The 24796-nt window shown below is 47.7% G+C and overlaps 1 protein-coding gene across 8 annotated transcripts in view; it reads right to left on the bottom strand.

Moving 5' to 3' along the window:
• The window catches only part of STAT2 (signal transducer and activator of transcription 2), a 574746-nt gene that overhangs the window by 304317 nt on the left and 245633 nt on the right, over positions 1-24796 (bottom strand). For 4 of the 8 annotated variants that reach the window (XM_085600900.1, XM_085600898.1, XM_085600895.1 and 1 more), the window contains 2 exons: positions 19458-19627; positions 18628-18786 (listed from right to left, as the gene is read on the bottom strand). In XM_085600900.1, the coding sequence (XP_085457026.1) occupies positions 18628-18786; positions 19458-19627 (329 nt within the window). The remainder of the gene's footprint in view (positions 1-18627; positions 18787-19457; positions 19628-24796) is intronic. The other 4 variants (XM_085600903.1, XM_085600897.1, XM_085600896.1 and 1 more) reach the window with 1 other exon arrangement.

Genomic DNA, 24796 nt, shown 5'->3' with positions numbered 1-24796 from the left:
CGTGTCCGAATTTGAAAGAGTTTCGGTGCCGATGTCGGTGGCAGCCCAAAGGTAATGTTGGTGGGCTCCGAGTGCACTGTACCGGGTGAGGTAGTGTGGGGACCCGAGGTAGAGTGGAGGGCTACCTGGTCCCGGATACGTTGGAGAGATGCAGAGACCTGCTGCATAGCAAACTGAGATGGTGGTTTGGTGGGCATCTTGGTAGTAGGTGTGGAGGCCGACCCCGACTTTTTTGTCGGAAGGGGGTCACCGGCTTGAAGGGATGCATCGATAGTCGACGTAGTCGAGGACTTCTTCGGCATCGGTGCTTTAGGCGTCGAAGTAGCCGAGGCGGCCATTTTGACTGCGGAGGCGACGGGCTTCGGTGTCGGCGCCGAAGGTGTCGGTGCCTTGTGGTGCACGATGGCGCGCTTCTTCTGTGCGTCGACCGCGACTGCTGCAGTGAGCTCGGCGCCGAAGTCCTTCTGTACGCGTTCGGAGCCGACGACTTTTTTCGGCGCCGGGACAGTGGACTGTTTCGACGCCTTTGATCCGACCACCACCAGTTTCGCTTTCGATTTTGAAGGGACTGGAGCGATGGATGTCTTTGGGTTTAACAACCCGGTCATCTTGGGTAATATTGGCTCATGCATAGTGTTCAGTGCCGGGCCGGAAGGCGGGGCCGAGGAACCATGGATTAGGTCTCGGGTAAGGCCCGAAGGCGATCCCTCGACCGGAGCCTGACGACTAATTTCGGCCTCCGTTTCGACGGATTGGCCTAACTCCTCGGGAGAGCTGTCTTCTTCAGCCCCATAGGCTTCGTTGATGTCCCCTACCTCGTCGACGGCTTCTTCACGTCGAAAGAGTTCTTCGTCATCGTCGTCCGATTGGGAACCATGCTCCGAAGCGGGGCTAGATAGTATTTCTTCCACGCTCTCAACGTCCTCGGTGCTGAATATGTTGGTGGGTGCGGGCGCAGCCTGCTGCGCCTCGAGCCTCGCCGCCCGTCGGTTCCGTAGAGTTTTCTTGGATCGGAACCGGGCGCAGGCCATGCATTTTGACTCGTCGTGATCCGGCGAGAGACATTTGTTACAGACCGGGTGGACGTCGATGTGAGGGTACTTGGCGTGGCACAACGGACACCTCTTGAACGGAGTTCTCGATTCCATCGTCGATGGAGCGTCGAAGTTTGGACCAATTCGATTCGAAATGTTGAAAAGGGTGTGGAGCACTAGGACTAGTAGTCGACACCGAACGGTAACTGTACCGACGAAAACTATAGGCCTTTTGGCCTAAAAACAAGTATTCCGAAGTTGAGCTAAGATAGTTGCATCCGAACCCAATGGCGGAAAAAAACAATCTGGGGATGGAGAGGATTCCCATGCGCACTGTGGTCCAGGGGAGGAGTCACCCATCTCAGGATACTTCGAAGACTCTTCCAGGACAACAATGTGCAATCATCCGGACCCAACACTAGGCGGCGATCTATGCACAGATATGAATTCAGCAGCCCACATGCCTCGAACAGAGGCGTTCAGTGCAGTGGTGCAGAGTAGATTGGTGTAGAGTATTGGTTTTGAGTAAAGTGGAGTAGAGTGCAGTGTCAGAGTGCTGCGGCTTACAATATTGTGGCGTAGAGTGCAGTGGGGTAGAGTGGTGCAGGCTAGATTGCAGTGGCCTAGAGTACAGTGCCATAGAGTAGATTGTTTCAGAGTAGGTTTTTTCAGAGTAGGGTGTTTCAGAGTAGGGTAAAGTGGCATAAAGTGCAGTGGCATAAAGTAGAGTGTAAAAGTGCAGTGATATAGAATGCAGTGATGCAGAGTATAGTGGCTTGGCACAGAGTGAAGTGGTGCATTGTAGAATGGTGTGGGGTGAAGTGCAGTGGCATAGAGTGGTTTAGAGTAGAGAGGCGTTGAGTTAAGTGGTCTAGAGTGAAGTGACGCGGCGTGAAGTGGCTTAGTGAGGAGTGGTGCAGAGTACAGTGGCATGGAGTGGTGTGGTGTGGTGTGGTGTAGAGTAGAGTGGAATGGGGTAAAGTGGAGTAAGCATGATGTTGTAGCACCCGGCCAGAACAGACAGCTGATTTTTAATTGAAATGGCCATTACATTTGTCCAGACATACAGTTGTACTGATAAAAGTATACAGCACACAAATAATAAAGTGTGGAATGTAATCACCTAGTGTATTGATCATATTCAAATATTTGTTTCCAACACACTTCAGAATTACTAAATTTCCTTACTTCATTCGTTCTTTCCCTATTCTGAAATATCTTCAGTTCATTTACAATTTGTTTTACAGCAGATTTTTTTTTTTAACTTTGTACAGAACACCCCAAGTACCCAGCATGATTGTCACATAAATCCTCTCTCTTTGAAGTCAGAGAAAGAAAAGTAAACACCAAGCTCTGTGGAAGACGGACCCGGACATTATTCTTCTGTCTTTGAAAGCACAGTAAATGTGACTAGATAAGAACAAGATTTAAAGGCCTGTTTACAGAAATTCAGTACTGGTGGAAGAAAACAGTAAATAGAGTTTGGGCAATGGAAGGGATGAACTCAAGCTGGGCAGCCTTAAACAAATAAAGGCAGCAAATGGAAAACAAGCAAATGCAAGTTACAAACCACAAAGCCAAACGTAAGCAAAGGGTGGAATGCATTCTCATGGAAACTTTCCGAATGTTCCCAAGATAATGTTAGCTAGGCCTAAAAATTCTACTCAGCTCTTCAATGCAGTACTTTGGGTCTGCAGAGACTTTCTGGGACTGTGTAATAGTACCACAGGGTATCACACAAGTACTCACCTTTCACAGTTAACAAATGATTTTGACTTAACATACATTTTACCACTGGAGGAATATATGACTCAATCCTCCCCTTTCGTATTTGCACTCATTGGCTTCCGTTCAGCAAGGTTCCGTTAGCTTAGTGCTGCCTGAACAAAGGTAAGGAAGGCTGAATGCTGCCAAAACCAGCAGCTGAAAATATAACAGTTAAGAGCAGCTGCAGTGCAATGAGGTGTGAGAGTACTAGCAGAGTAACTGAACTGTTAGACACCAGAGGTCTGCATCAAGACAGCAAAAAGACTGGATGAGCTCCAGATATGGTGTTTCTTAAAAGTGCTATTCATCAAGCTCAAGTCCATCAGAATGCGGAAAGGATGTATAAAGTGTTTTCACATCTAATTTAAAAAGTTGACATGCTTTTCCAGTGCTTGATCAACTTTTGAAAGAGTACTGAGCAGATGGGTAGTATCTTTCAAGTAAGATGGTTGTTTTGTACAACAGGTTGCAAGTAGTCTACGTATTTGCCTGTAGTCTCAAGAACAGACCCATGGTTGGTTACAATGGCCACAACAAGAAGGTTTCTCGCATCTTTATGGATTATGGAGAAAAAGTATATCTGTGGATGTTTATAATGCTTTTGCAGTAGAAAAATGTGGAGTCTCTATAAATCCAATCTATCTATTCAGATTCATCGAGAATCCTGTTCAAAATATTTCGGGAATCAACCATAGTCAGTTTCCAATTTCAGATATATTGTCTAATCGGTTACATGTTCAAGGGCTTTCTGTTTCTAATATTGAGTATCCATTGCATCCACTGCATCTTCTTAGTTTTATATTGTGTAAGGGGCCTGATGGTTGTTATTCAATTTTTGAAGAATGCTTTTTTGTTTTATAGTAGCTTCTGTTTGTACCATATCTGAGACAATGCAAAATTTCCTAGCTAACGTGCAGGAAAGTTTCAATTCTATTAAGGACTCGGAGTCGAGGATTAGGCTAATCTTTCTTCCATTTATTAGCTCCAGCAGCCTTACAAAGTACCACAGTCCATGAAACACACTACATTTCCCATGAACACAGGGAAAATGAAAACAGAAAAAGTCCAACATAGGCCTCCAATCATGAGCGAGGACGTCCCATAACTTCCCGCGTGGATGCTCTATCCTCCTCTTTCTTCGTGCAACTCCATCAAGGCAGTCTTTGGTCACTCCTGCTTGCCAGCATCCGATCCTAGGGCCAGAAAAAATGTAGGTAAGATCGAGAGTTAAGAACTCTATGTAACAGTCTTAATCAACATGACATGTCCAAAACAAGTAAACCATCATGGCATAACCAATGTGTCTCTGACAAGAATCATCACAGTGAAACAGTTACTCACCATCCGTACGCAGAAGCTCTGGGCGGGTCCGGATGAAAAACCGGGTAGGCTAATCCTCACCTCTGAGTCCTTAATAGAATTTAAACTTTCCTGCACGTTAGCTAGGAAATTTTGCATTCTATGGCAGGATCGGAGGCTTCGGATTAGGCTAGTTTAAAGCTTGTCCACCACCAAAGATCCCAGAGTCACTACTGGTTTAAAGTAAAAACTCTTAAAGGTGGAAGCCGAATACCAGTCTGCTGCATTCAAAATGTCTTCTAGTCTCGCGCCCAGCAAAAAAGCCTTGGATGCCATTGCCCCCCTCACCGAATGAGCTTCGAAACGGGAAATATCTATACCTGCTTCCTGCATCACCCAGCGGACCCATCTTGCAATCGTACGGGACAAAACCGCCCCATGTGGCTTAGTGAGAGCAATTAACAATTGTTTAACGCCCTGTGGATGTATATCTATTCTCGCCACTTCATAGGCCTTGAGCGCTATGACCACACACAACTTCGGGGTGTCCGGGAAAGCAGGGTAGGATACAGACCGTGAGTTACACTTAGTTCGTCTAGAAATGTGAAAAGTAACTCCTTCCGGGGTAAACACCCGTCCCGTGAGATCTAGGGCCCTCACATCCGAAACCCTGCTACACGGCTAGGTTAGCCGACATTTGCTTCCTTGACAGATACTTGTTGGACGGCCATGATCGAAACAGGTTTAAGAACCCTGTTTACATCCCATAACAGTGAGTAACGCGGTTCTGGAGGTACAGACAGCCTGATACCTCTCAATAATTTACAAACCAACGGGTGTTCGCCAATCGGGCGATTATCCAATGGAACATGGCCCGTCGAGATCACTGAACGAAAGGTGTTGATTGACCTATAGGCCAGCCCCTCCTTAGCTAGCGAGGCTAGAAAGTTAAGGACGTAGACAATGTCTGCCCTCATAGGATCCATCTGTTGTCGAAGACACCAACTTCCCCACCGTGACCATGCGGACCGGTATCTCTTTTTGGTGCTCTCGGCCCAGGACTTAGAGAGTAAAAGGGCAGCGTCCTCCAAAAGGCCTGGGACCTTCCAGCGTCGTCTGTAACCCGCCAGGCCATCAAGCATAGGTTGCCCGTGGCCAGAAGATGGTGAGGATTCCCCCGAGGATCCTTGAGGAGATCGTGACCGAGGGGTAGAGGGATTGGAAAATCCCAGGAAAGTTCCATCAGAACTGGAAACCAGGCTTGCGGCCAGTCTGCCACTTGGTTGGACGAACCCGGCAGATGTTCTGCTGACAGGGATATCTGGTTGGAAAGGCAATATTCCCACAGATCGCGGGCCAAATTTGACAATGCTTTGGATCGTGTGTCCCCCGAGATGGTTGATGTAGCGAACCGCTGCTACATTGTCCATCTTGTGACTGTACCACACGGATTGAACAACGTTCTTCCGCTGTAGTGCGAGGCGGTATACTTATATATCCCAACGACTCCGAGAGAGTTTATCGAAACCCTCGAGACAGGCGAGATCCAGTACACGGCTTGCTCATTTTGACTATATCCTTACGCTAAGAATTACCCATCAGGTTGCAAGCTGAAGACAAACATCGATTGGGCAATTGTCTTCTTCTGAGTTGACTCTCACAGGGCACCCGGCTGGGTACCTTGTGAGTAATTTTGTTTCACATCCAACACGGTGACACAATTTTTATACATCAGGCAGCACCACCGCCGTTCAGGTGTCCCTATATTAGATTGTCCTGAAGAGACCCTTTATTTCAAACAGGGTCGAAATGTCTTTGACGAGAAATAAGAGGCGAAACATTATTCGACACTCACGATGATTAAGTGTTGATAATTACATTTTATTATTCACTATGATCACCTCCAGAATGAATTATTGAAACCTTTTATGTTGCACTTTAATGTCACTTGTTTAGTTTAGGTTTAATCGCCTTTTTTTCACTGGGACACTTTTCAGAATTGTTTATCAAGACTGCTATTTTGTTTAGAATGTATATTGTGAGATTGTTTCCCAAAAAAACTTTTTCCATTGTAAATATAAAGAACAATGTTTTTTACTAGGTTTCTAATGTGTATGGTTAACTTTTCTGTCTGACGTCACGCTTAACCCTTTCTTTATTGCCATTGTGTTTTGTATATCATATATTTGGTTATTAATCCACACGAGCCACTGTTTCCCTTTTATACATTGTCCATCTTGAGCAGAACACAGCTCTGGATCTTGTCCCTTGTCCAGCACTTTACCGCGAACGAGCCCGCCATCAACTCCAGGCAATTGATGTGGAGGGCCTGCTCGGCAGAGGACCATCTTCCGCCGGTAGATACTTCTCCGCAACGAGCACCCCAACCAGAACCACTGGCGTCCGATTCTATTACCAGGTCTGGCTGTGAACCGAAGATTGCCCAGCCATTCCAGGCCTCCATATGTTCGATCCACCAACTCAGTTCTGTCTTGGCCCCGTCTGTGAGAGGCACGACCTGAGAGTAGGTGAGGCCTTTGCGAAAGTGATAGGCTTTGAGGCGTTGTAGGGCCCTGTAGTGCAAGGGGCCCGGAAATATAGCTTGAATCGAAGACAAAAGAAGGCCCACCACTCTGGCCAGGTGGCGTAGGGAAATCGAAGGCTTTGTCAGCGTACGCTTCAGCTCGTGCCTGATCTTGGATAACTTCAGAGATGGCAGGGACAAGGTGGCCGCAACAGAGTCTATCATGAAGCCCAGAAACTGCATCTTCTGGGAAGGGATCAGGTCTGACTTGGTCTCGTTGATGACAAATCCCAGAGACTCCACGAGGGACACTGTTTGCTGCAGTTGCAGCAGCAGACGTTGGGGACACTGACTCATAATGAGAATGTCGTCCAGATAAATTATCAGCCGGATGCCCTCCGACCTGAGGCGCTCCACCACAGGGCTTCATCACCTTGGTGAAACACCACAGAGCGGAAGATAGCCCGAAAGGAAGGGAGGCGAATTCGAAAATCCAAGAACCCCATTGGAACTGCAGAAAACGTCTGAGGGGGAAAAACCGGGATCGTAAGGTAAGCATCCTTGAGGTCCAGGCGGACTAGCCAGTCTTGCGCCTGCAGGAAGTCTCTCAGAAGGTGCATGCCCTCCATTTTGAAATGGCGGTAGATGAGCCACCCGTTGAACTCTTGTAGGTTGATTACGGGTCGGTAGCTTCCATCCTGTTTCTCCACCAAGAAGATGTTGCTGAGGAACCCCCGGGGTGCAAAGTAGAGGGGGTAATCGCCCCTTTCTGCAATAAGTCCGAGCTCTCCCTGTCTATAAGCTCCCTCTGCTCCCGTGTGAAAGTTATGGCTCTGGGGCGTAGGGGTTGGGTAGGCTGGTCGACATACTCTATCTGAAAGCCTCTGACAGTTTGTAGAACCCAAGCATCGGAGGTGAGCAAAGACCAATTGTGAAGAAACAATTGTAGTCTGCCTCCTAACTTCACCTCCCCCAAAGTCTGGACTCTCACCTCTTTGGTTGTTATAGGAGCCATCTCCACGTCCTCTGCGACCTCTGCGACGGGGGAACTTCCTGGTTGGATAGAAATTACCGAATTTGTCCAGTTCCTGGTACCGTCCTCTATGGGATTTACCCTGCACAAAGGAGGCTCTGTTGTAAGGGCGGCCGGTCAAGCGCCCCCTGCCACGACCAGCTGCGCCAAAAAAATGCGGGGTGAAGATTCGTTTAATCGACGTTTGGGCCTTGTCGAGTGACTTAAAGGTATTAACAAATTTCACTAATTACTTGACGAAGGGGTTTCCGAAGAGATGACCCTCCACAATCGGACCTGCCTCTGAGGTGGCCAACTCCCCCAACTTAGGATCTATTTTTATGAGCAGGGATCTGCGATGTTCCGTCGATATCGCCACACTGGCGTTCCCTAAGATGATGATGGCCCTCTGCGCCCAACTAGAGAGGGTGTCCGGAGAGATCAGGGTGCCCAAGGCCTTGGCGTCTTCAGCCATATCGAGGATTTTTGCCAAGGGTCCTGCCGTGTCCAAGAGTTTATCTTGGCATGCTCTCCACGAGCGATCGATGCTTTTCTTGGGATCGCGTATAAATATTGCCAATAAGGTGGACATTTTAGGGTCAACTTCTGGAGTAACTGCAACTTTACTAAGCCTGGGCAAAGCGCTACGCTCGCGTAGTTTGCAAAGTTTGCTCTACTTCGCACTACGCGAATTGCACGTAGCACAGTGCAAACACACGTAGCGTAGTGTTGCGCAGTGCAGCGGTCATTTTTTGCTTGCTCGTGGTCCTCAACGTCTAGTTGGTGACCGCGAGCAAGCCAAATGACATTCCGGCGAGAATTTTTCCTCGTTCGCGATCAGCAGCATCAAGTTGGCGATCGCGAGCATGGAAAATAAACCTCCCGGCGAGATTCTCAACGCGGAGAGGTCAGGTTTCTCATTGCGAGTGGTCGCGTATGCTCGCGACTGCTCGCGATGAGAAACTACCAGTCCGCGTTGAGAAAGCTGCCGCTCGAGTAAAAATCTACTCGAGCGGCAGAAAACTACAGCTCGCAATGTGCAAGATGCCGTTTTCAATGATTGCACAGTGCCGGTTGCTTGTCCGCACTGTGCAATCATTGAAAACGACATCTTGCACAGTGCGAACAGGGTACTACGCAGTTCGCGAAGTGCTACGCGTAGCTCGCGTAGTGCGAAGTGCACTTTGCGTAGCTACGCGTAGCGCTACTTCGCGAACTACGCCCAGGGTTAAACTTTACCCTCGAGGGTAGGTCACGGGCACACCGCGCGCAGGCAACTCCTCACTTCTTGGTCTAGGGGTTTGCGTAGTCTGACTGCCATATAGGCCGCCGCCTTAGGGGCAGGAACCCACCGTGATGAGCGTGGATGTAGTAGCTCGTCAGGATTCAGCATGTCTGAGCTTAGGTCGGGAGGTGCAGACTGGGCAGGCTTGGATGGGCGCTAAGGCCTCTCCGACTCCCCGTCCCCGTCCCCGTCAGACGCCTGGGGGACTCGTCTGGGTCCATTGTAGCCCCATCGTCTAGAACACAAGAGGGTTCCCCCAGAGCCGCCTCCGGTTTGCTGGGTGGTACGGGAGTCCTGGTCTCCATGAAAGCCTTCTTGAGGCGAGCAAAAGCGTCCGTGTCCACCCCCGCGTCGGAAGGACGCTTACGTATGGGGTCCACCGCGTTAGTGGAAGGTTGGCCTGGAGGTAGAGGGTTGTTGCCCGACAGGACTTCCCTCTGCTCGAGGGGTTGCTGGCATTGTGCCTGCAAGAGATTCATTTTCCTCTCCAATGGCGCAACCACTTGGGACACCACCTTGAGGATGGAGGAGTCCATGACCTGACAGAAGTGATCATCCACCGGCAGGTACATGACCTCCTCCTCATAATAATTGTCATACTCCATTGTGGGGTACCCACACGCAAATATGCACTCAAATCAAAGGGGGCCAATATAAGGGGTAAAATCCCCAAGAGCAATAAAGCACAGAACGTGCAATTCACAAGAGGCAGAAGCCTGAGACCAGAGCGCCCTCGATATTCTGAGGGTATAGAAAAAACCTCCCTGGGTCGGTCCCTTTCAAAGTCACAGTCCTACCCGCGATGCGGGTGTTCAGGCTCCAGGCAGGGGCTCTCAATAGTGAAAAATCAGCCCAAAAGTTTTTAAACACATACAAAAGACCTTCCCCCGCGGCTGCAGCAAGTCTGTCTGAACCACGTTGATCGTTCCGGTGGAACTAGACGACTCGCTGCCGCGCGGGGGGTAACGCACTGAGCAGTGCGCAAAGCGAAAGGGCGTGCGGTCCCCTGGTGGCGGGAGGCCGCACCGCGCCGAGAGCCTGAGGGAAAACTACCCCGGCCGCGAAGGAGCGAACGGCGCTCCCGCGGCCGAACCTGCAAGGGAAAAGCTCTGTCAATGCGCAAAAGTAAACAACAGTGGAACGGTTACATCCACAATGAGCCGAGTAAGCAACATCGGTAAAATAAACACAATTAAGCACAATTAACCCAGAATAGAATAGGAGAAAACAAAGTCACTCATCTTGATGCTGCTGGAGCAGCGAAGAAAGAGGAGGATAGAGCGTCCGCGGAGGAAGTTATGGGACGTCCTCGCTCATGATTGGAGGCCTATGTTGGACTTTTTCTGTTTCCATTTTCCCTGTGTTCATGGGAAATGTAGTTTGTTTCATGGACTGTGGTACTTTGTAAGGCTGCTGGAGCTAATAAATGGGAGAAAGATTAGCCTAATCCGAAGCCTCCGGTCCTGCCATAGAATTCTCTATCCACTAGGTTTCCAAGAGTGTCTATTACCTTAAGGCTAATTGTAGGCATATAGTTGTAGCATAGCTTGAAAGTGCAGTGTTCTTGTTGGCTGGTGTCTTGTACAATGTCTACTTTAGGCCATACTTTTAAATATTAAGATGTAGTAGAATTTGCCAAGAAATTATACTTAACACACAAGGAAAGTGTTTGTGATAAGTACCCACAAGCAACTGAAGGCTGATCAACAAGTGATGCACTGCTCTTCAGCCTAGGAACTCCCATAATAACTTTATAAAATTGCACAGTCCAAGTTTAAGGTTTCTAGTCAAATGTGAACTACATTGGTATTAAACATATACAAAGGATTTCACTTTATCCAAGCTTAAACACCGCATGCAGATTTCATTTAAGTCTAACAAGGACATTTTCTTGCAGCATCACTAGTTTGTGAGGAGACATGTGAGCTGGTTGCTGTCAATATCCTGAGGAACTGCTGCATCAGTGACGCTCCAAGAGAGTTCTGAACTGATGCAAGAGCTCCGGCAAGCGCTAAACATGCTATAATCTGGTCATTGCAAGGTGGCAGAGTTGCAGCTGTAATCGTATGGCACTGCCTGGCAGTCTTAGACAGCTACTGCTGTGGAAAAATCTTCCCTGTCAGTCAGGCACCTAGAAAGAGATTCAAAGAATGAGGAATGTAGGGGTAGATGTACCCATTAGAAATACCATGGAGGGACACTGAAAAGAGACAGCTCTCCATCAGTACTGTAATGTAGGTAAATGAGTGTTACCTTCTATCAATCTGACAGCATTCTAGGGGTTCTCTGTTAAGAGTCCCATGCAGGTTCTTCCAGGTGCTGGTTCCGAAAGGCCAGTCAATCACTGTTGGCAAGGGCACTCCTCTTCTTCAGCAGCCCAGTTTCACAACAGCTTCTAACAAGTCATCTACCACAAGCTTCTCAAGCATAGGATGAAATCACAGTCCTACTTCTGGTTCTTCAGATGTCTCTCCTCCATCAGTATGCTGGCTAGGAAGGAAGTATTCTTTTTCTCCACATAGGCCAGGCCTGACCAATCAAACAGTCTGCAACTTTGTCAAGGTCAAGTAGCCCTAGTACCGCTCAAGACACTGGTTCAGGTTGGCTCACAAGAAAAGTAGAACAGCTAAGAGGGGGATGGCCATTTCTTAAATAAAAGTGATCTCAAACAGGGGAGCAGGAGACACAGGTATCATTCTATAGGAGGTGCTGTGGCCACATCAAAGGGGCTCTTTATGGGTTATAGCATTCCATCCACAGCAACATTTGGTATCAGAGCAGCACTGGGTAGGACCAAGTACTCAAAGTCCATTAACAGCCTCACACGAACAAGACCATCATCTAGTAACAAACAGAGTTCACTGAATTGCACAGTTCAACAATGTAGGTATACTCGTGAAACCAACACACAAACCATCAATCTGCATGCACATCCCGGACATCATCAGAACCCTAGTTACAGGATTTAGTAGAGTATTACTCCATATAGCCAGAAGTAAAAAGACCTGCAGCCCTGACTACGGATATTGCTGCCACCACTGTGTCTCATATCCTGATTAGAGGGAATGGTAGTCATCCTCACACAGAGGGGTGCACTTCCTGTGCTCTCTGATGTCAGATTCCAGCTCTGATTCCTTACAACAGTTAACTGGAATATCTCCAAGCAGGGCTGTGAAGACTACTAGGGAGAAAACTCTCAGGGATGTCCAGAAAAACATACAAGGGCATGGCATCATGGCTTCAACAATCTTTGCAGACGACTTGTGTCCCATAAGGAATATGCTACTTACCAGTATGCATCTGTTCTTGGCATGTAGAGCTGCAGATCTACACACAGTGCATAGTTCGCCATCTGGTGTTGGGCCCGGATTTTGCAGTGTTTCTCTTGGAAAGTCTTTGGAAGTCACGAGGTATGCAACTCCTCCTTTGGATCGCATTGCGCTTGGGCTTCGGCTCCATCCTCAGATTGTTTTTCGCCAGCGGGGAAATGATGGAGCTTTGTAAGAAACAGGAAAGATGCCCATGTGTGCTGTATCTAAATAAGATAAAACTGGAACAGATAAAGGTAGCCTGGGAGGCGGGTGGGCGTGTGTAGATCTGCAGCTCTACATGCCAAGAACAGATGCATACTGGTAAGTAGCATATTCCGTTTGAGGCATATGAGCTGCAGATTACACACTGTGCATAGATTATATAGCAGTACTCGCTCCTAGCGGCGACCACCAGTATCTGTTGCAGTTGATTGAAACAATGTTTTGAGGACAGCCTGGCCCACACTAGCTTGTAGCTTAGTTTGCACGTCTACACATAGTGTTTAGTGAAAGTGTGCGGTGTAGAGCATGTAGCTGCTTTGCAGATATCATCTAAGGGGATGTTCCCTAAAAATGCTATGGAAGCCCCTATCTTACGTGTAGAGTGGGCTTTAGGGGGGAACAGATAGCGTTCCTTTTGCTTTGTGGTAGCAACTCTGTATGCATTTAACAATCCACCTAGCTATCCCAGATTTGGAGATGGGGTTACCTTTGTATTGTGGTGAGAAAGACACGAATAGTTGTTTGGTCTTACGAAAAGGTTGTGTTCTCTCGATGTAGTAGAGTAAAGCTCTTTTGACATCTAGGGTGTGTAGAGCTCTTTCTGCAATGGTTTGTGGCTGCGAGAATAATACGGGCAGTTTGATTGAGATGAAAGGGAGAAATTACTTTAGGAAGGAATTTTGGATTAGTGCGGAGAACAACCTTATTATGATGCATTTGCAGAAAGGGTTCTTGAATGGTGAGTGCTTGTATCTCACTGACCCTTCTGAGCGAAGTAATGGCTACAAGGAAAGCAGTTTTCCATGTTAAAAATTGAAGCTCACATTTATGTAGAGGTTCAAATGGAGGTCTCAGTCTGGTGAGAACGATGTTTAGGTTCCACACAGGTGAGGGTGGCACTCTGGGGGGAATTATTCTCTTAAGACCTTCCATGAAGGCTTTAAAGGCAGGTACTCTGAAGAGTGATAGATGCTGTCTATTTTGTAGATACGCTGCTATGGCAGCAAGGTGTAGTCTAATAGATGTGTAGGCTAGGTTGCATCTTTGTAGGTGTAGTAAGTAGCCTATGATGTGTTGGATAGACACATCTAAGGGATTGACGTTATTGTTGTGACAATAGATCACGAAACGTTTCCACTTGGCTGCGTAGCAAGCTCTAGTGGTAGGTCGTCTAGCTTCTCTAATGACGTTCATACAGTCCGGGGGAAGATTAAGGTAACCAAATTCTAGGATTTCAGGAGCCAGATCGCAAGGCTGAGTTGGGTCCGGGTGTCTGATCTCTCCATGGTTCTGGGTTAAGAGGTGTGGAGAGAGGTGTAACTTTTGGTGCGGAACTACGGAGAGTTCCAGCAATGTGGTGTACCACGGTTGTCTGGCCCAAGTTGGAGCAACTAGGATGAGAGTTAGGGAATGTTGCTGTAGTTTGCGCACCACTAATGGAATGAGTGGGAGAGGCGGAAAAGCGTACGCAAATCTGCTTGACCAGTTCATCCATATCGCATTGCGTTTGGACAATGGGTGTGGATATCTGGCGGCAAGCTTGGGCATTTGGCGTTTTTGTGGGTGGCGAAGAGGTCTATCTGTGGTTGTCCCCACATTTGAAAGAAAGGTTGAAGAACTTGTGGATGAAGAGCCCACTCGTGGATCTGTTGTGTTTGACGGCTCAACAAATCTGCAATGGTGTTTTGGACTCCTGGGACAATGGTCGGCTAGGAGAAAAATGTTTTGAGGTATGGCCCACCTCCATATGCTCTGTGCTAGCTGAGAGAGCTGCAGAGTGTGTGTGCCGCCCTGTTTTTGGATGTAGTACATGGCTGTCATGTTGTCTCTGCGGACTAAGACAGCTTTGCCTGAGACGTGTGTTTGAAAGGCTTTTAGAGCTAGGAATATGGCCAGTAACTCCAGATGGTTGATGTGGAATAACTTTTCTTGAGGTGTCCACCTGCTCTGCATCGTGTGATGTAGTAGGTGAGCTCCCCAGCCGGAGAGCGATGCGTCTGCAGTTAGAACTATTTGAGGAACTGGCACTAGGAACGGTCGTCCTTTGGAAATGTTTTTGGTGGTCCACCACTGCAGAGCGCGATGGGCACGACCGTCTACCAACACCAGATCTGTCAGTTGACCCTGGGCCTGGTTCCATTGGCGCGCTAAGCACTCTTGGAGAGGACGCATCTGGAGTCTTGCATGAGGTACTATGAATATGCAAGAGGCCATCATCCTTATAAGTTGCATAAACACTCGGGCTGGAAGAGAGTGTTGTGGTTGAAATTTGGCGCGAAGAGCTTTTATGCTTGCTATCCGGGCAGGACTGGGGTAGGCTAACGCTCTTGAGGTGTCTATGGTGGCACCGAGGTATTGTTGTACGTGGAACAGATGCAGATGGGACTTGGCGTAGTTTACTGTGAAGCCCAGGTTGTGAAGTAGTTGGATAGTGGCGTGAGTGTGTTGTACACACTGGTTGTATGAGCTGACTTTTATGAGCCAGTCGTGTAGCTATGGGAAGACGTGGATGTGTTGTCTTCTCAGGTGTGCTGCTACTACCACTAGGCACTTAGTAAACACTTGTGGTGCTGTTGTGACTCCGAATGGGAGTACTTTGAATTGGTAGTGCTGACCGTCCACTACGAATCTGAGAAACTTCCTGTGAGCGTCGTGAACGGGAATGTGGAAATAGGCGTCCTTGAGGTCTATGGTGGCAAGGAAGTCGTTCTGGGAGAGCAGAGGAAGAACTGGCTTGAGTGTGACCATGTGAAAGTGGTCTGAGTATATGTATTGGTTTAGGGGTCTGAGGTCCAGAATGGGGCTTAGAGAGCCGTCCTTTTTTGGTATGAGAAAATATAGGGAGTAAACTCCCTTGTTTTGTTGGTGGGTAGGAACTGGTTCGATTGCACATTTTTGTAGGAGGGAGATCACCTCCTGCTTTAAAAGTGACAGATGTTCCTGTGACATTGGGCGCTGCTTGGGTGGAAAGGTTGGGGGGGGGGGTAGATGTTAGTTCTAGACAGTAACCTGATTTAATTATCTGTTGCACCCATCTGTCTGAGGTGATGGTAGCCCAGACAGGAAGGAAATTGTGGAGTCTGCCCCCGACTGGAGTGGAATAGTTTGGGGGGAGTGGAGGGAAGTCACTGGATGGGGGTGGAGGCAGAGCGGGAGGTGTTAGTTTTGCCTCTGCCTTTGTTGTTGTTACCCCTGTAAACTGCCTCTATGGTAACCCCTAGTGAAGGTGGATTGGGTAGGGGCCTTGTAGGAAGTGGAGGCGCTGTCGGAGGAGTAGCCTCTGGTGGTGCTTCTAAAGGAGGAACGGCGAAAGGAGCGCCTGGGAGCTTGTGACTGCAAGGCTCCCATAGATTTTGCCTTGCCTGTGTCCTTTTTCATTTTTCCGAGGGCTACATCGACATTAGGGCCAAACATGTGTTTCTCATCAAAGAGGTGGTTGAGGATGGAACTCTGAACCTCAGGTTTGAACCCTGAAATGCGTAGCCAGGCATGCCTACGCAGAAGGACGCTAGTATTTATTGCCCTGGAGGCGGTGTCAGCTGCATCGAGGGCACAACGGATGAAGGTATTCGTGATAGTTTTACCCTCCTGAATTAGTTCGTTGGCCCTATATTTATATTTGTCAGGGAGGTGTTGCATTATTGATTCCAGCTCATCATAATGTGCCCTGTCATATCTGGCTAGGAGCACTTAGGTGTTAGCAATGCGCCATATGTTGTCCGCTTGGGACGCTGTCCGCTTGCCAGAGGCATCCAGGAGTATATAATTTACTTATCTGGTGGTGGAGCTTCACCTGATGCCTGGGAATTGGCACGTTTCTTCGCATTGGAGACTACCAGGGAGTCTAGTGGTGCGGGGCCTCTAATGTAGGTTGGATCTGTTGGGGCGGCCATATATTTTTTCTCAATGCGAGGGTTGATGACCCTGGCCCTAACGGGGTCTTTAAAGACCCCTGGTGCGTGCTTAACAACCCCCTTAAGCATGGGCAGAACTGAGGTGGACCTCTGTGCAGTGTCAAATGTATCTAAGAGGAAATCCTCCTCGATGGGATCTGTGTGGAGATCAACTCCGTGGTAGTGGGCAGCCCTATGGAGTAGCTGGTTAAAGCCCATTGTGTCCTCTGGGGGGGGGGTCTGGAAGGGTAAAGATCGTCCTGCGGGACGTTTGGGATGTTGTAGTCGTCCCATGGGTCTGGGGAGCCTGTAGGAGAAGGGTCCCCGGTTGGTTGGTTGGTTTTCCGCCCGGTCCCCTGTGTCGTAGATAATGTCATCATCATCATCCACATCTGGAGATGGTGTGGGAGAATGATGGGGTGGGGGAGACGGAGGAGGAGGAGGTGAAGGAATCCTCAACGGGGAGGTGGCAAAGTCTCTCCTTTTTGGTGGTGGAGCTGGTGCAGGCTTGTCCAGTGATCTTTTTCTGGTGCTAAGCGTCAAATGCCCAGTCTTTGGATCCTTTACAAGGGTTTTTTGGTAAGGATTGGGTCGAAACAGTTCCTCTGTAAGGGGCAGATCCTTCGGTGCCGATGGTGTCAGAGCCATGGGTTTTTTAGGCGTGGATTCGGCACTGGTTCTTGGTTTGGAACCGTGGGGTTTAGAAGTGTCTTTTGACTTCCTCGGTTCCGAGGTGGGTTTAGGGCTTTGAGGTTTGGGAGTGGAGGCTTTTCGGTTTCTTGCTCAGCTCCGAGGATGTTATTGGTGCCGTGGAGCCGGTGCCAGTCTTCGGCGCCGAGTGCTTTGGTGTCGAGCTCGGCACGGACGAGGAAAAGGGCGTTTTCTTTTTCGGTGCCGGTGTTGATGAGAGTTTTTCGGCACCGAGGGTAGGCTGGCTCGAGCCCGAGCTTCCTGAAGGCTTGATGGGCTTCTTAACCGGGCCCAGAAGCGAGGTATGGGAAGCAGTCTCTTGGTGTAGACCTAGGCCCGAAGGCGTGACCAAAGTCTTTTTTAGTGGCGTGGAAGGGGGTTTGGGGTCGGGGTCGACGTTCGTACTCACGCCCCTCTGTGCCGGAGTGATGTCCTCGACGTCAGAGTCGTCCGCTTCGGAGGCACTGACGAGGTGTTCTTCGGTGTGCTGCTGTTCTGAAACATCGACGCCTTTGTCAAAGATGTTGTCGGGGATCGAAGTCGACGAGTGAGCCATAGTTCTCCTTGCTTGTCGGTCCCGGATCGTCTTCTTCGATCGGAAAGAGGCGCAAGCTGGACAGTCCCTTGCCTCGTGTTCTGGAGAGAGGCAGAGGTTGCACACCTCATGTAGATCAGTGTGGGGAAACTTCGACCCACATCGAGGACACTTTTTAAATGGCGTCCTTTCCATGAGCCAGGACAGGAGCCTAGGTAGGCCTGAAGGCCTTCGTCGATGACCGGAATCGAAGACTTCGATTGTTGAGAGTTGCGTCGAGTGTGGAGAATGCGACCGAGACAATACTATCGAAGGGGGAAGGATTGCGCGCCGAACAGGAAAACTGGTACGGTTCCGGACTGGAGCGCAAAGAACCCATCCAAGCCCAATGGAGGAAAATAAACATTCTGAGGATGGAGCCGAAGCTCATGCGCAATACGATCCAAAGGAGGAGTCACATACCTCGTGACTTCCAAAGACTTTCCAAGAGAATAACAACTGCAACATCCGGGCCCAACACCAGATGGCGATCTATGCACAGTGTGTAATCTGCAGCTCATATGCCTCGAACATAGTGCTTTTAGGAAACATTTTGATTTGCTATGGGTTCTTATCTAGGTGTTCAACCATGAAGGAAGTCTACTGTTCCCTATGAAAATATAGCCCCTGCATTTCAGGCTCTCCTTTATCTGACTGCAAATAACTGTATTTGAAGTTCTGACGCAGATTCAAGAAAATAATCTGCAGCCTTATTGACATTAAAGTCTACATTTTACTGCTTGATGCTGATCAAATGTTCCTCCAGAATACATGATCCCTGACACTTAACTATATAATATCAGGAAGAAGTTGGACAATTGCTAGAGTACAGGTGATCAAACTACTCCCTGATGAATGAATGCAAAGGGCAGGATCAAGGGTGTAGGAGAGAATAGGAAATTGTAGATTTGAGTTGCTGATGTTCAGCATAAAGTCCCTAAGTACCTGCAGATGCTGACTGTAATGGCCTAACATGCTCCTGATTGTGGAAGAACTCTCTCTCCCTTCCTCATTACCGTTTTAGAAGACAGGTCAGCAGTTCATGAACACGCTGCCGCAGAATGACTGCGCCCGTTCTTAGTGGATCATTCTCATAAGACACCTTCTCAGGTAGAGCTGCCAAGTCCTTCATCAGATGGCGGAGCTGGAAGAAAGCCTCTACTGTCCCAGTGAACCTGCAAAAAAGCAACAACTCAGTAGTTTACAAACACAAATATAACTATGTACTGTAGAGAGCACTCTAAATCTCTCCATATGTGTGCTTCCAAGTTTGGAAAATGAGTGAGAGAGATGGATGCTCTCCCAGAACGATCTGTGACAAGAGTTGTAGTTGAAAGGCTGTTGATTTCACACTGCTGAACTGTGACCACAGATCACATACATAAGATGCTGTGCGACCTTAGGTAACCACTGACCTCTTAGTACTTTGGTTTATAAACTGATTTATCAAAGCCTTGACCCAGCACATGGACAAATTGAAATCTAACCACTGTCTTTTCACAATGGGGCTATGACTGAGCTGCAATGGTCATGCGTGGCAAAAGAGGTGTGGGTTTTACAGAACAAAATGGCACCATAACACCCAATAAATGGTTGGTGTCATCACAAAAATATTGTGCTGCTTACAGGGCCCTTACATGTGAAGAGGTTATCTGAAATGACTTTACATGCCTCATTCCTACTCAGAACTTTGCCTTGCCCTGAAAATGTTCTCACATGAACTTTGTCTCAATGGTCAAGTGAGCACCTTGCTTACTCTATCCACCCCCCAAAAGAGGAATGTAAAACGTTGAAGCATCTACACTCCTCAAGGCACACAGTGATGATATCAAGAGGTGACACCTACCAGTCCTCCAGAAGGCTCAGGCTGACATCCACTGGGGCTCCGATGCAAGCCTCCTGTTGCCGACGCATCCACTCCCCAAGCTCTTCTTCAAGGAAATGCACCAGAGTCTCACATCGGCCCAGAAGTTCTTGCAGCTCGGCCAGAATTTCCTGTTGAGTTTTAAAATACATCTGAAACCCCATTGAAAAAGACAAAATGTAAGGCACAAAGCTTTGATTGCTCATTGCTAACCTCGCTTTCACTATAACAGTCTAAAATAACTTTCCATTGCCCCAGTTCTTTCCGTCCTTCTGCTAATCCAGGTCCTTAAAATGCAGCTACACATTTAATTGTATTTTTCTATCAGTCAGCAACAAGGATCAGCTCAAAAGAAGATCTTCTTGAAAGGACACTTTCAACAACAAAACTAGTACGGAATTAATTCAGTGGCGGACCAGCAACATTAAAATATGGTGAGACGCGAGGACCAAAAATACTCACCATATATATTGCACGTTTCTCTCCTTTGCAGTGACTCCAGCAGGCAGCAGTTAAGGGAAGGACTTCCTCCCTAGTGCAACGTGATTCCACCACACAGCAGCTCCAGGAGTGGTTGGAGCTGGCTAGCCCAGCACTCATTTTGCGGTTGGGGGCATGTGGCTGCAATCCCTTGGTTGTTTCCAGCCCTGTTTCTTTTTTTTTTTAACTGTAGATTGTCATTTTACAATTATACATGCTACAGTACAGATATATAATGTTAACAGTAGAATCGGTTGGAGTCAAATTACAGATTATACATTGTATGCTAACATTGTCTATGTCAACTGTAATCATATAGCACGTTAGTATACAATTCATACAACCATTATACATCCGTATTCAGAACTATTCACTGGATCGCTACATTTGCAAAGTATGTCTGCAAGTTACGAATCAACAAATGATCCTCCTAAGCATTGTTCTGATGCCTCCTTCCAACATTGTCGTGTGACTTCTTCTAGTAAATAAATTATTAAGACTGTAACCATAGATTAATTATCTTCAAATTAACAGGGGGAAATAACCATGAAGGGAGGTTAGGAGGGAGTGGAAAAGAGCGGCATTTACCCCTATATCCCCTCAATTTCGGCTCATCTGCATCATTCACAATAATGGATTATGGTACACTAATCTACTATATGTGAATAGTACATAATAATAACAAGTCATTTCACAGTCATTGTAAATCTAAGTCAATCTGTGCCAGAAACATCTGAAGGGTCATGCGAGGCCGATGCAACTTGTAATGCCGTCAAGACTGTACCCCTGGCTGACAAAATGGGATAGTTACGCAACCCTAGCATGTCCTCGCTTAACAATGAGACCACCTCGGCCTTGGCCCAGATTAACATAAAGTTGGTCCATGCTGTAAGTGGGGGTTCCACTGTTTTCCAGCAGAGTGTAATAAGCCTTTTAGCCACCACCAGGCCCAGATCTAAGAATCTAGAGGTCTCCCTCTGCTCCTTCCTAGGAAATATACCCGTTATGCAGGCCTCCCACATGTTCTGCAGTGGTCTATCCGTGCTGATGGTCAATAAATTAATCACACCATGCCAATAACCCAACAACCTGGGGCACGACCACAACATATGCTGTAGATCAGTATCCACCAAGGCACAGCATGGACAGCATGCATCCGTTCTTTTGAAATACCTATTAATTTTATCTGGAGTCAAGTAGGCTCTATGAATTATATAGAATTGAAAAAGTCTAAACTTAGCATTTCTAGGGATCTGCCTAGGACTGTCCAACAACATTCCCCATTCTTTAAGTGTGTAGGGTCTAGTCAGGTCCATTTGTTACATAGGGGCGTTAAATCAATACCAGCATGTTAGCGGATGGATTCAGTGAACCATTTTATTAGATGACGTCCCGTGCCCAATACATGAATATATTGCAGTAAAAGATGTGTTGGGGGCTCACGTTTGAGGTCACCCAATTCACGTTTCAAAGTAGTTATCCATGAGGTATGATTGAGAAATTGTCCCAGGGGGACGCCTTCCTCCTCAATAAACAAGAGGAATGGCTTCAGCTCATCCTCTACAAATAAGTCTCCTAGAGTATGTATATCAGCCTCTCGCCAAGCTGTAAGCGACGTCGCAGTAACCCTGCCTCCCCCTCTTGGCATTCCTAATATTGGTATCACGGGTGCATAAGGTGGGACATGTCTAGTAAGGTATAGGGCCCTGCGAAAACATTTCTGAGCTACCTGTACCAAAAGTGGGAGGGGCGCGCCTGGCCTGGCACACGGTTGAAAGGGAAAAAGGAGCTTGTCCTGTGTGTGTATAGGGCCCCTCCTTGTACTGTGTCATCAAGGTTCCTCCATCTATTTTACAATCCACTGTATGTGGGATACCAGGTAATAATGCTCCATGTTGCACTAGGCTAAACCACCCTCCGCCTGGGGCAAAAACAATTTGGTGAGCGCCACTCTGCATTTTGTGTTATTCCATATGAGATCCCTCATCATTCTTCCAATGGCCTAAAGAATAACCCCGACAAATACAGTGGGAGGTTTGCAAAATAATATAGCAGGCAAGGCAGCATCACCATTTTAATAATCGCCACTCTGCCACCAAAGAAAGGTGTAGTGTCTTCCAGAATTCAATTTGGGGCCTTAATGCTGCGATGGCTCTAGTCAGATTACCATCCAGTAGGTCTCTATCTGTGTGATATATACGAACACCTAAATATCTAAACACATCTGGTTGCTGAGTCACCAATGTGCCATCCACCATTAATTGGGATGCGTGTGCATCAGAAGTGAAGGGGAATAAATAGGACTTCCCCCAGTTCTCCCTCAATCCCGACACTTTTGCAAACAATGTGTGTTTTGTTTGTATAATCGGGGGTATCTGCTGTAAATCTCTTATATGAAGTAGGATATCATCCGCATATAACGATACAGGATGGATTTCCGTCCCAAGTGGAATGCCCCACTGAGCCGCAGAATGGCGCAAGGTTAGCGCCAGTGGTTCTATGGCTAGATACAATATTAGTGGGGAAAGAGGACACCCCTGCCAAGTTCCCTTCCAATCAGACTGGACTTCGAGAAAAGGGTGCCCAATCAGACTCGCACAGTAGGCGCATCGTATAGTATTTGAACTAGATTAAGAAAACATGGTCCGAACCCAAAACGGCGTGGCACCGCAAACATAAATGGCCATTTCACCGTGTCGAATGCCTTCTCTAAATCCAGCACCAGACAACCCGAAGTTGGCCAGATCTCAATGGAACCCCTCCTCACCCGAAAAACCCTATGGATATTAAGGGATGTGTTGCGCTCTGGAACAAATCCATTCTGGTCGTGGTGGACCAGTTGCTGAGTGATCAGGGCCAATCTATGCATACTATTTTATAATCCCCATTCAGTAGCGCCAAAGGGCGATAGGCACCTGTGTGGGTGGGATCACTGCCTGGTTTCGGGAGGGAAATCAAAGTGGCCTCAGTGATCACAGCTGGAAAGGCTGCGCCCTCCAGTGCCTCTTCATATACCTTCAACAACTGTGGACCTAAAATGTCTGCGTATGTCTTATAAAACACGTGCGGAAAGCCATCTGGCCCAGTACCTTACCAGTGGGTAGTGCCTGCATCGTACCCTTCACTTCCTCCAGTGTAATAGGTGTATCTAACGCTCTGCGCTGCTCTGGCGTTAGCGTGGGAAAAGGAAGACCATCTAGGAAAGACTGTATATCCATGTCAGAGAGGAGGTGTCTAGCCGAGTGTAATGCGTAGTCGGTTCACTGTGAATTTCGCGTTGTGTGTACTTAAGGCCACCATCTAGTGTAGTAATGAGGCCCGTTGACTAATCGCTTTTGATTAACCAGGCCAACAAAGCCCCAGAATGATCAGCCTTTGCATGCGGTGACGCAGAGTGAGCTGCATAATTTAAACATCTCTGTCGCTCCAAGAGTTCAGTGTGTCTTTTACGCACCTCCAACAACGCCGCTGGGTACAGGGAAGCCTCCAATGCTCGAGTTTCTTAACTCAGCAGATCCACTGCAAACAACTCAGATTCTATCTGCTTCCTCATACCACTGCCTATCCCTAGGCATCTCCCACGTATCGTAACTTTCATTGCGGCCCACTCCACCATGGTAGATGATGCCGTCCCTGCATTGTATGTAAAATACTCATTGAGGGCCTCCCTCTACTTGAAGAACGGGACTTCTATTGCAGACGGTTGAAGCAGCCACGTAGGAACACTAGAAGGGCCATTTTCCCAACACATTGTAACATAATGGGGATTATGATCGGATTATGTGCCACCCCGCTAATCCAAATCCACTACATAAGGGAGTAATGAGGCTGAGTTGAGAAAACTGTCCAGTCGAACGTGCAAATCATGTGGTATGGAGTGGAAGGAGTAGATCCTTGCTGAAGGATTCTGATGTCTCCAAACATCTGCCAGATCCCACCCGTGTACCCGGGCGTTCAGGATAGCAGAATTGGTTGTAGCTGCTGTATTTTTAAGGGGCGGAAAGGATCTAACCAACCCAGTGTTCATGACGCTGTTAAAATCATGCCAAATGAGCCGCTGTATGCCCCACCATTTGGTTAATAGTGGGAAAGCGAACTAAAGAATTGTTCTAGTTCAATATTAGGGGCCTATACATTACCCAATAGCATGTGATGCCCATCTATTCTACCCTTCAAGAACAAATATATACCATCTTTGTCAAGAGGTACCTCTTCCACATTAAATGGTGTGCCTGGGCGAACTCATATTAGGGCCCCACGCGCAAATAATGAGTAGTCAGTAGCATATACTCCATTTCCTCTGTAGTTGAAGCGCTTCAGCACTGTTCAAGTGGGTCTCTTGTAAAACAGCAATTTGTATGTTGTGTCTTTTGAGATATGAGTAGACCGCAGATCTACGTGAAGGTGTTCGGAGGCCTCTCACGTTCCATGTAAGTATTGTATGATTGGTCATGACATTGTGTTATGTATCATCATAGTGTGATCCATTCTGTGACCGCAGGTAGTAATATAATGTATTAGGGCCCAGCAGCCCCGCCATCCCTCCCAAGGAGACCTCCATAACCATAAGGGAAGATACTAACGTCAACAAGACGGGGGAAAAGCTTTACCAGGGTGGCCCCCATAAACAAGGGATGCTGCTCAAATCCGTATGCAATGAAAAACTATCAGTGAGAACAACTGATTCCCTGTATTAGGGAGAACGAGGGGGGTTGTTTGAACTTGCAAGGAGCGCCACTATGCGATCCCCCAATTCGATTCAGAATTATACCTATATAATTGCAGCCATCACAGAAAATCTACGAATACCATTTAACAAACTGGAGGTTATGACAGCGGCA

Source organism: Triturus cristatus, chromosome 4_2 (assembly GCF_964204655.1).
Source record: "Triturus cristatus chromosome 4_2, aTriCri1.1, whole genome shotgun sequence".
In the NCBI taxonomy this organism is placed as follows: domain Eukaryota; kingdom Metazoa; phylum Chordata; class Amphibia; order Caudata; family Salamandridae; genus Triturus; species Triturus cristatus.
The sequence above is the reverse complement of the archived record's forward strand: the minus strand, read 5'-3'. Positions and strand labels throughout refer to the sequence as shown.